Here is a 14,750-nt window from a genome sequence, read left to right as displayed (position 1 = left end):
CCTCTACATATAAAACTACATTGCATTTTACTGAATGAATAGCATTAAAATGTAGAATAAGAACAAAACCAAGAACAGTTATTATTTCTTGTAAATGGATGGGAAGGAGGAAAAAAATAATTTGTTGTTTAGCAGGTGTGGGTCAAGAATTTATTTCAACAGGAAATAATGGCTGGATCACAATTCAGAGATTGGATCTCATTTATATGGCTAACTAGTCAAGCGACCTTGGCTAAAGTTACTTAGCCTCAGTTTCTCATCTGTACAATGGGATTGAAAATTGTTCTCTCGCCCTAACCGGTTTGGCTCAGTGGATAGAGCGTCAGTCTGCAGACTCAAGGGTCCCAGGTTTGATTCCGGCCAAGGGCATGTACCTTGGTTGCGGGCATATCCCTAATGAGGGGTGTGCAGGAGGCAACTGATCGATGTTTTTCTCTGATCGATGTTTCTAACTCTCTATCCTTCTCCCTCCTCTCTGTAAAAAATCAATAAAATATATTTTTTAAAAAAAGAAAGAAAATTGTTCTCTCTCATTGTAGTTAAATGAGGTAGTTCATGTGAAGTGCTTAGCTCGGCAGACTGCCATAAATGTAAACTTTTGTTACTTCTGCTACCAGAATAGCTCATCTGGCTTCTTTAACAGCCATTTAAATGAAAAATTAGCCTCTATGACCTTACTCCCTAGAAAGGCGCTCCAAATACTGATGATCAAAACAAAGTGCCTGTCAACCTACGGACAGTAAACTAAAACATGTTTATTTTATAACACTACGTCTACCACACAACTACCATTTTGGGCAGTTCGTGTTACTAGACATCCTTTAAGAAGTGACAGGACCTCCCATCTCTTGAATCACTGGAGCCCAGGAGGCCAGGCAGCAGAGCACTGCTTCCGCACTCACCCTGTAGCATTCAGTGAGTCAGGGTGGACTCCATGTCCTGGTGGGTGATGACATCCACCTGGGCCTTTTGTGCCTCCTCAAAGATATGCACAGGCCTGGCCCCTCTCCCGATCATTCCCACGAGGCTGCCACATCACAGGTGATGCTGCAAGAAGTGTGAGCTAAAGCTGGTTACTACCAGCTGAAAAAAGGTTGCCATCTTCAAACCATATGGTCAGCAATTGAGTTTCTATGCAAACTTTTCAGCCAACTTCCATGTCTGTGGTACAGTCACTAAATTAGCTCCCTCAGCCCTGTACTGAGCACAGGTGTCCTCTCCCTGGTTTTCACAACTTGCTCCTTCTCTCTGCTATAATACCTTGTCAGAGAGTTCTTCCCTGGTGACCAATCTGAAATAGTGCCCTTCTTTCTAGCCCTCTACCCGGCTCTATTTTCCTTGATATTATATTGTGTATTTACATGTTTATTATTTGTCTCCCTGATTAAAACATAAGCTCATAAGAGAAGGAATTCTTGTTTCTAAACCCTAACATATCTGACAATGCCTGGTACATTGAATGGGCTCCAATATTTGAAAGAAGAGAGGGAGTGAGGGAGAGTGGGAGGGAAGGAAGAAGGGAGGGAGGAAGGGAGGAAGGAAGGGAGGGAACCTCTTGACTATCCTGTGATGTTTAGCTATTATCCCCATGCCACATTGGAGAAAACAGAGACCAGCACAGCTTGAATCACTTGCCCAAGGTCACACAGCTAGTAAGTAGCAGAGATAGGGTTTAACCCAGATAGTGTAAACCTATAGCTGTTAAAACTAACCAGTTAATGAAATTTAATTTTGTTCAATTATAGTTTATAGTCAATATTATTTGGTATTAGTTTCAGGTGTACAGCATAGTGGCTAGACAATTAGATACTTTACAGTGTTCCCCTGATATTCCCAGGATCCAACTAGCACCATACATAGTTATTACACTATTATTGACTATATTTGCTATGCAAAAACATTTATTGTAAGTTACAGAAACTTCTGATATTTGACAATCCCCATGAAGTTTTTTTAATGGTTACTTTAATTCCTCTAATTTTTACTCTTTCAACAAATGTTTATTGACAGCTTACTAAATAGTAAAGCATACTACACTAAGTCCTAAATTGACACAAAAAGGTATGTCTCCTATAGTTGGAGAAATTAAGCTTTCACTCATGAAGAGATTACTATCAGTGCAAGGCAACATATGGGGAAAGCCAAACGAATTATGGAAGAGACCCCTTTTCTCACAGGTGGCAAGGGAAAGCATCATCAAAAGGATGGCCTAAAATGATAGGAAGGATTCAGAAAAGTTGAGAGCATTCGGGGTGAGAGGAGCTAAATGAGGTTCAGTGTGATTTTATTTTTAATAAAGCCTCGCCTGGTACCCAATTCACTTGCACTTATTGAAATGTCTATCAGAAATTCTTCACTGGTATGTCCACGTTAAAGTTACTCCTTGACCAAATCTGATATGGAAAGCAGTTTCATGTAAGACGCGTCCGTGTGGGAGTCTATCCAAGGGGACTGCTGTTAGAGATACTTCAGGAGCCTCATTGACATGTGGAACTTGGTTCTGTGTCATAAGCTTCCAGAAGACTAACAAAGAAGCCATATTCTACTGAAGAAGTTTTCTCACCTTTCAAATTATTTGTGGACATCAGTTCTGAAAATTTATGCCTAGGGATATGGGACTTACGAACACAACCTTAAAATGTTAGGGTTGGATGAATTTCTGACATGTACTTTGTATGCTTTGTTTTAAAAGACAAAGGAGTGACTGTCTTCTGTTAAAATTTGTGCTCATAGGAAATTATTTTCATAACTAAAATTTCAAGTAAGTTTTATGGGATATTTTATTTGTTTGTAGATTTTATTGAATAGCTTTATTCATTCATTCATTCATTCATTCATTCATTGAATAGCCAATTTGATACTGTTCGCTTTTTTCATTCTTGAAAATGCCTCATATTTCAGTACTTGCATGTTTTGTGTTCAGTATGTATATTTTACTCTAAAAAGGAATTTCAAGGATATTTGCATTCTTGATGAAAATTTAAGTCAGTTTAAACTGAAGAAATCCTTTTGTATTATTTATGGATTTGTAGCAGTGCTATTAGTATATAAATTTTTTTTCCTGGAAGAGAAGAGTAAAGTAGCATAAGTAACTCAATAACTATGAGGCCAACCAACCCAAACTCTTTGTAACATAAAATGCATTTTAACTTTGGATTATAAATTCATAAAATATTAATATTCAGAAGGAGTCAGTTGAAGATGAGATTTTCATGTGTGAGATACCTTCCATGAAACTCCCATTCTTTTATTCCATGATTACGTCTTGGGTAATAGTGCCATCTGCTGTGTTCAGCCTAGCACTGCTGCCAGTTTAGAGATCTGTTTATGTTTATTGTCTATAAATGGCATACAGATTAAAATTTTGTCTTTTCAAATAAAAGGTTTATATTGGACTTTGTCGTCTTGATTTACTAATTTTAAATGTGTATACCTTTTGATAACATTTTAAAAGAAAATTCTGTAAATGTTGTAACATGTAAAATTGTCAAATATATAACGAAGTAGCAGATGAGCCTAATTTTTATAATATAACATCAGTGGTAACTAATAAGCTTTTTGATTTTAATTTTTCATCACAAAAGAAACAAAATGATTTTCCATGCAGTGAGTTAGTATTGATTGTTTTAGTCTGTAGTGCCTTAGCTTTCTGACTCCATTATTTGTTATTTTAATATTACGAAGTATGTCTCCCTTCTACTGACATCTTACAGACAGCCTATGAAAGTCATTATATTTACCAATGGTATGTTTATCAAAAAGCATCAAGTGCTAGATGTTTCCTCCATATTTACCACGTTAATATTTTTTAATTCTATAATTTTAATTCTCCCAGTAACTTTGTCACTTATGTTTACGTCATGGTTGATGAATGCAAGATGCTTTGTATGCTAGGCATTCATGCCAAGTATATAAACAATAACTAGTTTTCACTCACGTTTTTCTCAGTCTTACAATTGGCACGGGATTTTAAAATGACAAATTGGCATATATAGCTTAACCTCAATTTAAAATAATTTAGTATATATTACCAATGTGCTTTAGTCTGCTGCCAAAAATGACAGGGTTATACTCAAGGCATACATTTGTGGACATTGATATTAGAATTTTGAGTATGAAGCAATGTAAACATTTTTATGCCTGTTGTTTTTAGATAGCATGGAGCTGAGCTATTAGGAGAATGAAAGTGTAAATCTCCCATGAATCTTACAATCTTTAATTTAAATATCACTTTTACTCTTTAATTTAAGTATCATATTCTTTAGTTTAAATACCACCCGTAAAATGGTTCCCACATGGAAAGGCAAAAGCTTTGCTGGTTTATTTTCAGATTGTAAGTCAGGCAAACTGGCTTTCCCCTATCTGCCTGTCACTGTTAGTCCTGGATGATCACTGAAAAACCCAGAGATCATGTTCTGTTTTTCTCTAATCTTTCTCCTTCCTTTCTTTATAATTTCTCCAGTGCTATTTTGTTAAACATACTGGCTGGTTGTATGTCCATATTTAAATCTATGAACACTATAAGCTTTATACAGCAAGTACTGTTGGTGAGCTCACCTCTGACATTTAATACTAATGATGTGCTTTGTAAATCCGAATGAGAGAATATGTTAAGGAAAACTCCAAAGGGTCAAACAGTTGATACATATGAGACATCCTGAAGTCAGGAATATTTGACTTCGCTTGGGAATTAGTGATTTTGAAATAATAGAGAGATAATGAAGACCTATACAGACAAATTGTTTTCATATTGGCAAATTAAAGTTGGATCATGTGGAATGGTACACATGATAATTTTTCTCTGCTATATTAACACTAATAAACATGCTATCCACTGGTATGGGATGTGTTAATATTAATAAATTCGCTGAGCAAAGAATCTCTCATTTCACATGCTCAATTAGTACACTGCATAATTAAAATCCACAGGAGCTTTTATTCTAAAGCATGTGGAGCTATTAGCTCTTCCATGATACTCCAACAATGCTTGCTTTTATGTGGGAAAATATATTCTTCCAAAGATGGGAGTGTTGGCTCTGGCTCTCGCTGCAAAACAAAAGCTGAATGTTATTTTCACTTCTGCCTTTTCCATAAAAGTGAAATCCTCTTCAGATTTTTCAGTTAACAAAAGCAGGTACTAATGTAGATCTTTTGTAAAAGTGGAGAGGAGTGATGGGAACTTTAAGCAGAGGGAATACTTGTATTTCCTCTCCCACCCACTGACAAGGCTGAGAAGCAATGGCAATCCAGTCGCAGTGAGCACCCCTGCTGCCCAGGCTATTCTCTCTCAATACCATTCCTCGCTAAGAGGAGCCCAGGCTCTTTGGAGATACGGCTAATTTCAAGTCCTGGATGGAAACTATTAAATGAGCCTGGAACATCTTTTCAAACCTTAACTACTAGGGTTCATATCGAAAGGATGCAGAAACCAACCTGAAGAAGTAGACTAATTTAAAATATGAAAACAACTACCATGGACTAAAATACATTAAAAATACAAATGTTAACTCATATTGGTCTTCTTTGTACCAAAGTTAATAGAGGGAAATAATAGAAAATACATTATGCCTTTTCCTGTTTAGACTATATTTTACAATCACCAAATCGTCAATGAGGCAAGTTTTTCATTGTAGAGGAATTAGAGCTAATAAATGCAGGAAGAATAATAGAATTAGAAATCACCAGTTTCAACCTCTAGTGCAATGATAGATCTAAGCAACAAACATTGATATCTGCTAAAATCTTTCGATGAAAGGTCATAAAGAACTTCATAACAGAAGGGTCAGGCTGACAACACCTTGGACCCACTGCTCAATCTTAGCCTCACTGAAAGTGGGAGAAGCGCATCCTGATATGATGTAATAGATTTGCACAGCACCACCTTTTATGTATTCTTAGTCAGAAGAAATTGAAACTGAATCTAGATCTAACTACTGGTTTACACAAACTACAAAGGGTAAAGGAACATGTTAAATGACACCATGAGAATAAAAATTAGCCAGACCCAGAATGTGGAAATTGTTAAAGGATAAATGATCTGGTTTCTTCCATAAATAAATGGCAATGAAAGGAAAGACAGTGGACAGGACGTGATTAAAAGGGATTTAAGATACTTATTGACCAAGTGTAATGTGTAGACCTTGTTGGGATCCTGTTCCAAACAAGCCAACTATAAAAAGACATGTTTTTGGACATTTGTGAAAATTAAACATGAACTGTATCAGATGATATTAAGAGAATTATCTATAAAAATCAAAGCGTAACATGCAAATCGATAGAACGGCGGAACGACCGTCCAAATTCAGACTAAGCCAGGGCTGCGAAGGCCTACTCTTACACAGATTTCATGCATAGGGCTTCTAGTTGGTAATATTGTTGGATGTAAAGATGGTATTGTTATGGTGCTGTTTTGATTTTTTTTCTTAAGCCCCATCTGAGATGCCTACTGAAATATTTAGTGGTAACATGGTATGATATCCGGGATTTCCTTTACTCCTGGTCTACCAGAACACACATTCACACTGAAGTGTGATGGATAGATTAATTAAGAATAATAGAAAGTTAATGATTATAGAAGCTGGATGGTGAGTACAGGTGGATTTATTGTGCTCTTATTTTAGTTTTATGTGTATTTTCAAAATAATGAGGGTATTTTTTTTTCACTTGTTTTTTAAAAGTTCTCCCACCAGATTAGCCCAGATTGGCTTAGATCATTATAGCAGTGCCTTCTCAGCAATATTTTAGGTTTTAGGTGAAAGTCTTAGTATGTAGGGACATTATACTTGCAGATCATAGGGGAAGAAAGGTTTCTTGCTGTAGCCTAACTATTAATATCGCTTTTCATCCAGTTAAATTTTTCTTTTCATCCAGTTAAATTTTGTGAGCTAAAATTACTTTATAGAAATAAAGAACTCCGCGTAGGTGTAGTGTCGTTAACAAGTTTATATGCCAAAAAATACACTGACGTTCCCCCCCCCCCTTTTTTTTAGACCAAACCACCCTGGTAGAACAAGTAAAAAGAGTAAAAGAAATTGAAGCCATTGAAAGTGATTCTTTTGTTCAGCAGACATTCAGATCAAGTAAAGAAGTCAAAAAGGTAAGTTTTCATCCAGGTATTATGAATAAACCTTTAGATTCCAACTGAAGAGATGCTTTATTAATGGATTTCACTTAAATGTAAGAGCTTCTGCTAATAGATAAATGAAGTAGGGTGAGAGAGTGTCAGCATGTTATTGAGAGAGAGAGAATGAACCAGTGAGAATCAGTTTAAGTTTAATTTGTAAAAAATATACTGGAAAAATGTGTTTGATACCATTTTTATTTTAAAATTCACTGAAAAGACCAAGTAAAATGTCAACACAGTTCTACAACAATAATATGCATTTCATGAACATAATACATGATTTTCCTTTCAAGCGTAAATACTGGTATCTACTTTTTGAATTTCCATTGCTAGAGAAAAGTTAGAAAAGGCCTTTAACAATGAAATTATACCCAAATAGTGACATACATCTATACTCTTGCCAGATGGGTATCTAGTAAAAGGGGCTTTGATTAGCATTTTATTTCTGTTGAATATTTTGTATGTGCTTTCAGTCATAATTAAGGCTGCTTTTGGGGAATATATGTTTCTTTGGTAGGAAAAGATATTTTACTATGAAAATACATGTAATATTTAGTAACACATCTGACAAAGACATGGTATACTTACCAATTACTCAAAAAAATTCTACATGTATACATACATTAATGACTGAGAGAACCAAGATAGAGCAGGGGCCTCTGCCTCCGCAAGGAACCTTTTTAAATCTATGTGAAGGAAGCCCATCTTCTGTTTCAACTATTTTTAAAACAGTTTTCCCTTCACAATGATCATAAAAAGCAATAAAATCAATTCTGGAAACCCTAGAAATAGCTAGTTTTAGGTTGGATAAGTATGACAGAAAAGCAAAAATAGCCTAGAAATGTTATTAATTCAGCACTTTGAGTTGAGTCCATTAGAAATGTATTTTTTTAATATATTTAATTGATTTTTTACAGAGAGGAAGGGAGAGAGAGAGTTAGAAACATCGATGAGAGAGAAACATCAATCAGCTGCCTCCTGCACATCTGGAATGTGCCCGCAACCAAGGTACATGCCCTTGACCGGAATCGAACCTGGGACCTTTCAGTCCGCAGGCCGATGCTCTATCCACTGAGCCAAACCGGTTTCGGCAGAAATGTATTTAGTTAAAATATTTTACCAACATTTTTATTTCTTTCTTCCAAAAGCAAAACCAACTTGCAGACATCTTGGATATAGCAATTGGGAAGCAGTGGTCAAAAATGTAGAGTCAGACAGGCTTGGAAACACATTCTGATTCTATTTACTATCTACATCCTTAAACTCTATAACCTTATTAAACCTTGGCTTTCTTATCTTCAAATGGGGATAATACCCATGGCAGAGGTCTTTAAAAGATAAACAAGATACTGTGTGTAGAACAGTTAGCCAAGTACCTGGCACACAGGAAGACTCCAGAAATGAAAGCTGTTTACTACTCTTCTCCTGCTCCTGCCCTACCTCCTCCTCTTACTGAACACTGAGGGATATATTTGTCGATGGCTTCCTAAAGAGGAATTGCAGGTACAAGGATTCCCATTGTGGTTGGACCAGAGATTGCTGTAATTTTTTATGGTTTCTATACCTTAAAATTCTCCATATTTGAGGCTTGGTGACCTATTGTATTACTAGCAAAATAGTTAAAAATTACTTCAGAGCTTTATGTAGCTTTAAATTTGCTGGTTTCCTGTATAGGCATCAGCTTTGGACTAGTTTGTTTCAACACAGCAATTTGATAACATTAAAGCACTGAGCAAATTATGAGAAACAATGTTGTATCCTAGCCCACTTTTTAAATTTAACTTAAATGGCTGCCATTAATACCAGACATTTAACATATATAATTTATCTAATATCCCAATAACCCTTATTTATAGCTAAGGAAGCTGAAGCTCAGCAAATTTTATAACCACAGTCAAACTGCTAGTAAATGACAAGAAGCAGCATCTAAATCAAATTTGTCCAACTCCAGAGCCTCTTTTTCCTATTATCAAATGTCTAGTAATTGTGAACGCAATGAACCTTCCCTGTTATAATATAAAGAAAGCATGCATTGAAATATAGTAAGTGGCACCAACAGGGGAATATGCTAAAAAGCCTCGGAAGATGGCATTTACCTTGGTGAATGTACAATAGGATTAGCTATACAACACTGGACTTTTATTAGTAACTGCATTTCAAAATTATCAGAAAAGCAGTGATGGGCCAACAGTGAATAAATTCACATTCGACTGCAATATAAAACAGGACCAATCTTAGTTTAGAAAGTGATATTCTTTTTTTAGTTTCTAAAATGTCTGTGTCTCCAGTATATGGTAGGAATTCAGGATGCCCACGAAGCTGAATTATTTATTAGGAGATTACTTAGCACAGGGAGGTAAATTATCTTGAGTACTGTTTAATCCAGATCATGGGAGAGGTGATGGGGTATCCCTGATGCATAGCAAAGACTCTCTTGAGGACTAAATTACCCACGACCCAAGTTTCAACATCTTTCTCTCCTGGAAAGTTCTACACTCATTGATATAAAGTTTATATCTAAAAAAGGCTTTTCTGTATTATCCACCCTTTCAGTTGGTAGAGTCTTTAGCAATGTTAATTCCACTAATTAAGCTAGGGAGCCGTTACCAGAAAAGTAGCTGTTACTAATGACATGCTAGACACAGTGTCGTCTGCAACACTTATCGATTGGACTAGTTTCACCCTCTGCAATCATGTTTCTCTTGTGAGTAATCTAATAGTTCCCGCTATATCATCAACATCGGGAACAAGATGCAGCTTGTTTTCAGACTGCTGTCCATAATAATATTACCAGTTATTCATCCCTTAAATTGTTATATCTGGCAGATAACCGCCTCTCTTTAAAAAGAGGGTAATTTGTTCTTTAACTTGAAGTACAATTTGAAAACAATTTTTTCCAAACTGAACCACCGGGTGGCAGTACTGTTCAAAGACGGATGTTTGATAGTGGCCATGTTGAGGGTTTTTATTTTCTTCACTTAAATAAAGAAGCAATTAATGATTGTTTTCACACATTTTATATTATGTATTATTATATAATAACTTCCATGTTCTGATTCAAACCTCTGAGAACTTCACTTATGTTTACATAAGAACTTCTCAAAGAAATATGTACAGTGAAGGTAAAAAATAGAATTAGGTTACTTAGTTTTTATAATAAAATATTATCTCTGCCATACTTTTGGCAATTAGAATAACAGCACGCCACAATTTTTCAAGGCAGTTGCACACAGACAGCTAGTCTCCTAACTAAGCCCTATCGAAGAACGGCCGAGATATGCAGAATGGCATGCTCTTCTAGAATCTGTACAGCAACATAGACTACCAAACAGTGATGTCCTGGACCTCACTGGATTAGGATACTCCCATTTTTCTCCTTGCAGAATATTGGGTTTAATCTATGTCTTCAGTTTTATAAAGAGTCAGTATAATATCTTCTAAATAAGGATTGCGAGTCTTCTAGGCCCAGTATGTTGGAGTCATAGAAATAGAAATATTTGAGACCCCGGGGGGAGTATTGGTTCCAAAATATAAGAATAGAACTTCCAATTCAAATTTAACAAATATTTCTTTAAATATGTCTTATGTCGCTTGTTACAATTTGTGTTTATATATGTGTTATTATGTACCAGAGGCCCGGTGCATGAAATTCGTCCTACTGACAGCTGAGGCCTGCTCCCGTGGTTCTCTGCTCTCTGCAGGGCCCACTTGCCAGCTCACCCCCCAGTGGGACTGAAAGGTCTGAAGGACTCCTGGGGGTGGGTCCAGCTGTACTGCCTGCCTGCTGCTCCCCCGGCAGGGCTGAGAGGACTAGGCACCGCCATCTTGTGGCTATGGGCACCACCATTCATATTCCCTCTTTATTAGATAGGATTATTCGTTAGTAATTTGTCAGTCCCATTAGGAAAATGTAATCTCCAGTTGGGACAGGGAACATAACTATTTTATTCTCCTTGTGTACTCAGTGCTTAACAGTTAGTAGTACTTAAAAAATACTGGTTAAATAGATGGATTTTTAATTCTAAGAAAGGATTAACTCATTCATGCCTATTTCATTTTTTTTTCTATATGATTTCCTCAGTGAAATCTTTTTTTCCCTTCATTTAGAGAAGTGAGTGTTCAGAACTAGACAGGTCAAAAAGAAAATGGAAATTGAAAAAACAATAGGTGTAGAACCGATAGGTATAGAAAGGGGGCAAAGAAGTTGAATTAATCTCCCAATTATCTTCATTTTTTATTTTAATTTTTAATTTCAACTTCTCATCTAATCCATTTCATATTATCCCTGAAACCTTGCTGCTAATAACTGCTTCCCTGGCTTTCTCCTTTCTTAGGGGAGGAAATATTGGAACCATACCGAGTTAGCACCAAACTGCTGGCTCCTTCCTGGCAGGAACGATGATTTATTAGTCTTTTTGTCCCCAGCCCTTAACACAGTGCCTATATTATTCAGCAATAAAACTGAATGAAGTACTGATATGTGAATAACATGGATGAGCCTTGAAAACATTATGCTAAATGAAAGAAACCAGTCACTAAAAAACACATATTGTATGATTTCTTATATATGAAATGTCCAGAATAGACAAATCCATAAAGACAGACAGATTAGTGGTTGCCAAGGGTTGGGAAGAAATGGAGAGTAGTGACTTCTAATGGGTATGGAGTTTTGGAAAGGATGATGAAATGTTTTAAAGTTGCTTGTGGTGATGGTTACAAAACTCTCTGGGTATGCTAAAAGCTATATGATTTTCAATATGTGAATTATATCTCAGTAAGACTGTTATTTTAAAGAAATAAATAACCTATGACTTTGCTTTTTATACTTAAAGAGGCCAACTAAATGCTGGAGATTTGTTACAACCTTGTTTTGTAATAGAATTTACATATATGAAATATATATTTTTAATAGTATGGACTCCAAGTACCAATTTCTTAAAATTATGCTGATCAAAAGAAATGATAAGCATTTTCCCAATGTTTTTGTATTTGTTTGCTTGCTTGGGGAATAATTTTTTTTTAATAACCTAGGGCTTCTTCATGTTGACTTTCATCTCAAAAGAGACTATTGAGCAATTATTATTCAAAATCAGAAATATTATTAAAGCAGACTTGTAACTGTATATTGTGAGACAATTAATAATATGTGTTTTATGTCAGTCGGTGGAAGCCAGTGAAGTGAAGCTTGTGCCTGCAGCATCAGGACCAGTGTCAGTAGCTGCTGATCTACCCAGTAATGAAAAAGAAATAGACCCGAGCAGCATCCCTACTGCTATCAAGTACCAAGATGACAATTCTCTGGCTCATCCAAACGTAAGATCCTTAAACCTAAGACTGTCAGTTGAAGTCTAGTTGACTGAAATGAATTCAGACTGTTGCCCTTTTGTGTTGGCAACAAGACGACCATTTAAGGAAATGGATTCATATGTTCCAGTTTGCTAAAAGTAGGGCTAATATGCAAATAGTCTGAATGGTGGAACAACTGAACAACCAGTCACTATGACATGTGCTGACCACTAGGGGGTGTGCGTGGAAAATGACAGGTGTTGGCCGTGGCAGGATGGTGGAGCAGGTGAGCAGGGGCGCCAGACCAAGGTGGGGCACCAGTCGCTGTCATCGGGGCAAACCTCTGGTGGTTACTAAAAATTCTTTGCTCCTGCATGCTGCAGTCCCACCTGGCGCTCACACCTACTGCTAACACCAGCCCCACTTGTAAGGTATAAACTTATTAACCAAATGATGTTAATATTAGTCCTTTTAATCCAAAACTATCTGATCATTATTAATTCCATATAGATGATCTTCACTTAAGAAGTCATAGAGTTAAACAGTATTCAAATCTTGTACTGAAAGATATATTTCATAAAAGTGTTTTGCATCATGTAAGGTCAAACCCCAGTGATTAGTACACAATAACATTTTTTCTTTTTTTTTATTTCAGTTATTTATTGAGAAAGCTGATGCTGAGGAGAAATGGTTCAAGAGATTAATTGCTCTTCGACAAGAAAGGCTAATGGGCAGTCCTGTGGCCTAGTTAATACATATGGTTGAATTAACAGTAACATTGGAAATTTAGGTTTTTATATCCCATTTTAACTTTTTACTCTTATAAAGAATTGACCCAATTATATAAAAGGGTAATCTCATTTAATTCATTTCTCATGTGGGCTTGAATATTTGTTGACTTGAGCTTAAACACTGTGAATATTAAAACTAGTATAAAATTGAGGAATGCATGAAAATCCCTGCTGTTAATAAAGCTAATACTAAAAATATCAATGTTAAAGTAAATGGCACACAGTATCATTTCTAAGTACAATTTTTAAAATATCAAACTGTCATTTAAAGACACTATTTGATCATGCATATATGAGAATCAAATGTGAGAATCATATGTGAGAATAAGATACATAAGGAAACTATATGCTATAAATATGAGATTTCATCTTGCATGTCTTTGAATCTTTTGTTTCACCTTACTGGGAAATTTTAGGAACAATAAAAAGCATTCTTAACAATCTAAGCAGAATGAGCATGTTAATATTTAAAGAATAACATATTTATTGAAAAAAATTTCTTAAAGATTAAATAAATTGATGTCTTATTGCTTAGAGATCAGCTTTTACTAAGTTCCTTTTAAACATATTAGCAGATCCCACTCATTCTTTTAGAAATCACATGCTCATGCTAGACCTTACCACTTGGCAAAATGTCCATGACAGGGAAGTCATTTCCAAGGAAACAGGTAAGAGCTCTCGCTTCAGTCTTACTTAGCCATCTGCTGTTCTCTGTAGAGGAAGCCAACCAGTTGTAATGTTGAGAAGGCTCTGTCACTGTAGAATACCTTTCTCTAGTGGCTGAATGAAAATCAACTATGCATTCCATACTGAACATGCCAGAGATAAGGGCTTTTAGTCCTTGCCTTTAGTTTTCAACAGCTGACATAAATATTTCCCTCCCCTATTTTGTTCTGTTGTTTGCTCTCACTCTAATTTAGTCTCTGTGAAGACTGTACCTCAGAAGACAATATAAGCATGAACAGTTTTGGGGATAAAATTACCAATTTATAGGACATCTAATGATTTTTTTTTCTGAAACCACTAAAATTTAATCCTTGTTAAAAATGAAAAATATAAAGCCCTGGCCGGTATTTTTCATTGGGTAGAGCGATGGCTCATGCACTGGGGGATCTTGGGTTCAATTACTGGTCAAGGCCATGTACCTGGGTGTGGGTTCGCTCCCTGCTCCCTCCTGGTTCAAGGCACATGTGGGAGGCAACCAGTTGATGTGTCTCTCACATCAATGCGTCTCTCTCTCTCTGTCTCTCCTCCCTCTCCCTCTTTCTTCCTCTCCGCCCCCCCCCCTTTCTCTCTCTCTCCCCTCCGTCCACTCTCTCTGAAAACCAATGGCAAAAATATCCTATGGTGAGAAGTAACCAAAAAAGAAGACAAAAAACTATAAAGAGCTTACATTTAATTGCAAAAGGTATGGAAAAGAGACTGATGATAAATACGTGTTCTTATACAAACATGTTTTCACATTCTAAATAAATGCTAGTATTCTTTTTTTTTAGCCATTAGTGCCCAGTATGAACTCAGGTTTGTATGGTTTTTAATGTAGATATATA

The 14,750-nt window shown here is 36.1% G+C and overlaps 1 protein-coding gene across 1 annotated transcript in view; it reads left to right on the top strand.

The window, feature by feature from the left end:
• RSRC1 (arginine/serine-rich coiled-coil 1) overlaps positions 1-14,320 on the top strand; it is a 351,732-nt gene extending 337,412 nt beyond the window's left edge. The window contains exons 8-10 of the mRNA XM_006753822.2: positions 6,990-7,096; positions 12,284-12,436; positions 13,065-14,320. Coding sequence (XP_006753885.1) covers positions 6,990-7,096; positions 12,284-12,436; positions 13,065-13,157 — 353 coding nt within the window. The 3' untranslated portion in view covers positions 13,158-14,320. The remainder of the gene's footprint in view (positions 1-6,989; positions 7,097-12,283; positions 12,437-13,064) is intronic.
• Positions 14,321-14,750: the final 430 nt, after the last annotated feature.

The sequence above is a fragment of the Myotis davidii genome, unplaced genomic scaffold (genome assembly GCF_000327345.1).
Source record: "Myotis davidii unplaced genomic scaffold, ASM32734v1 scaffold570, whole genome shotgun sequence".
Taxonomy (NCBI): Eukaryota; Metazoa; Chordata; class Mammalia; order Chiroptera; family Vespertilionidae; genus Myotis; species Myotis davidii.
This window is presented reverse-complemented; position numbering and strand designations above follow the sequence as displayed.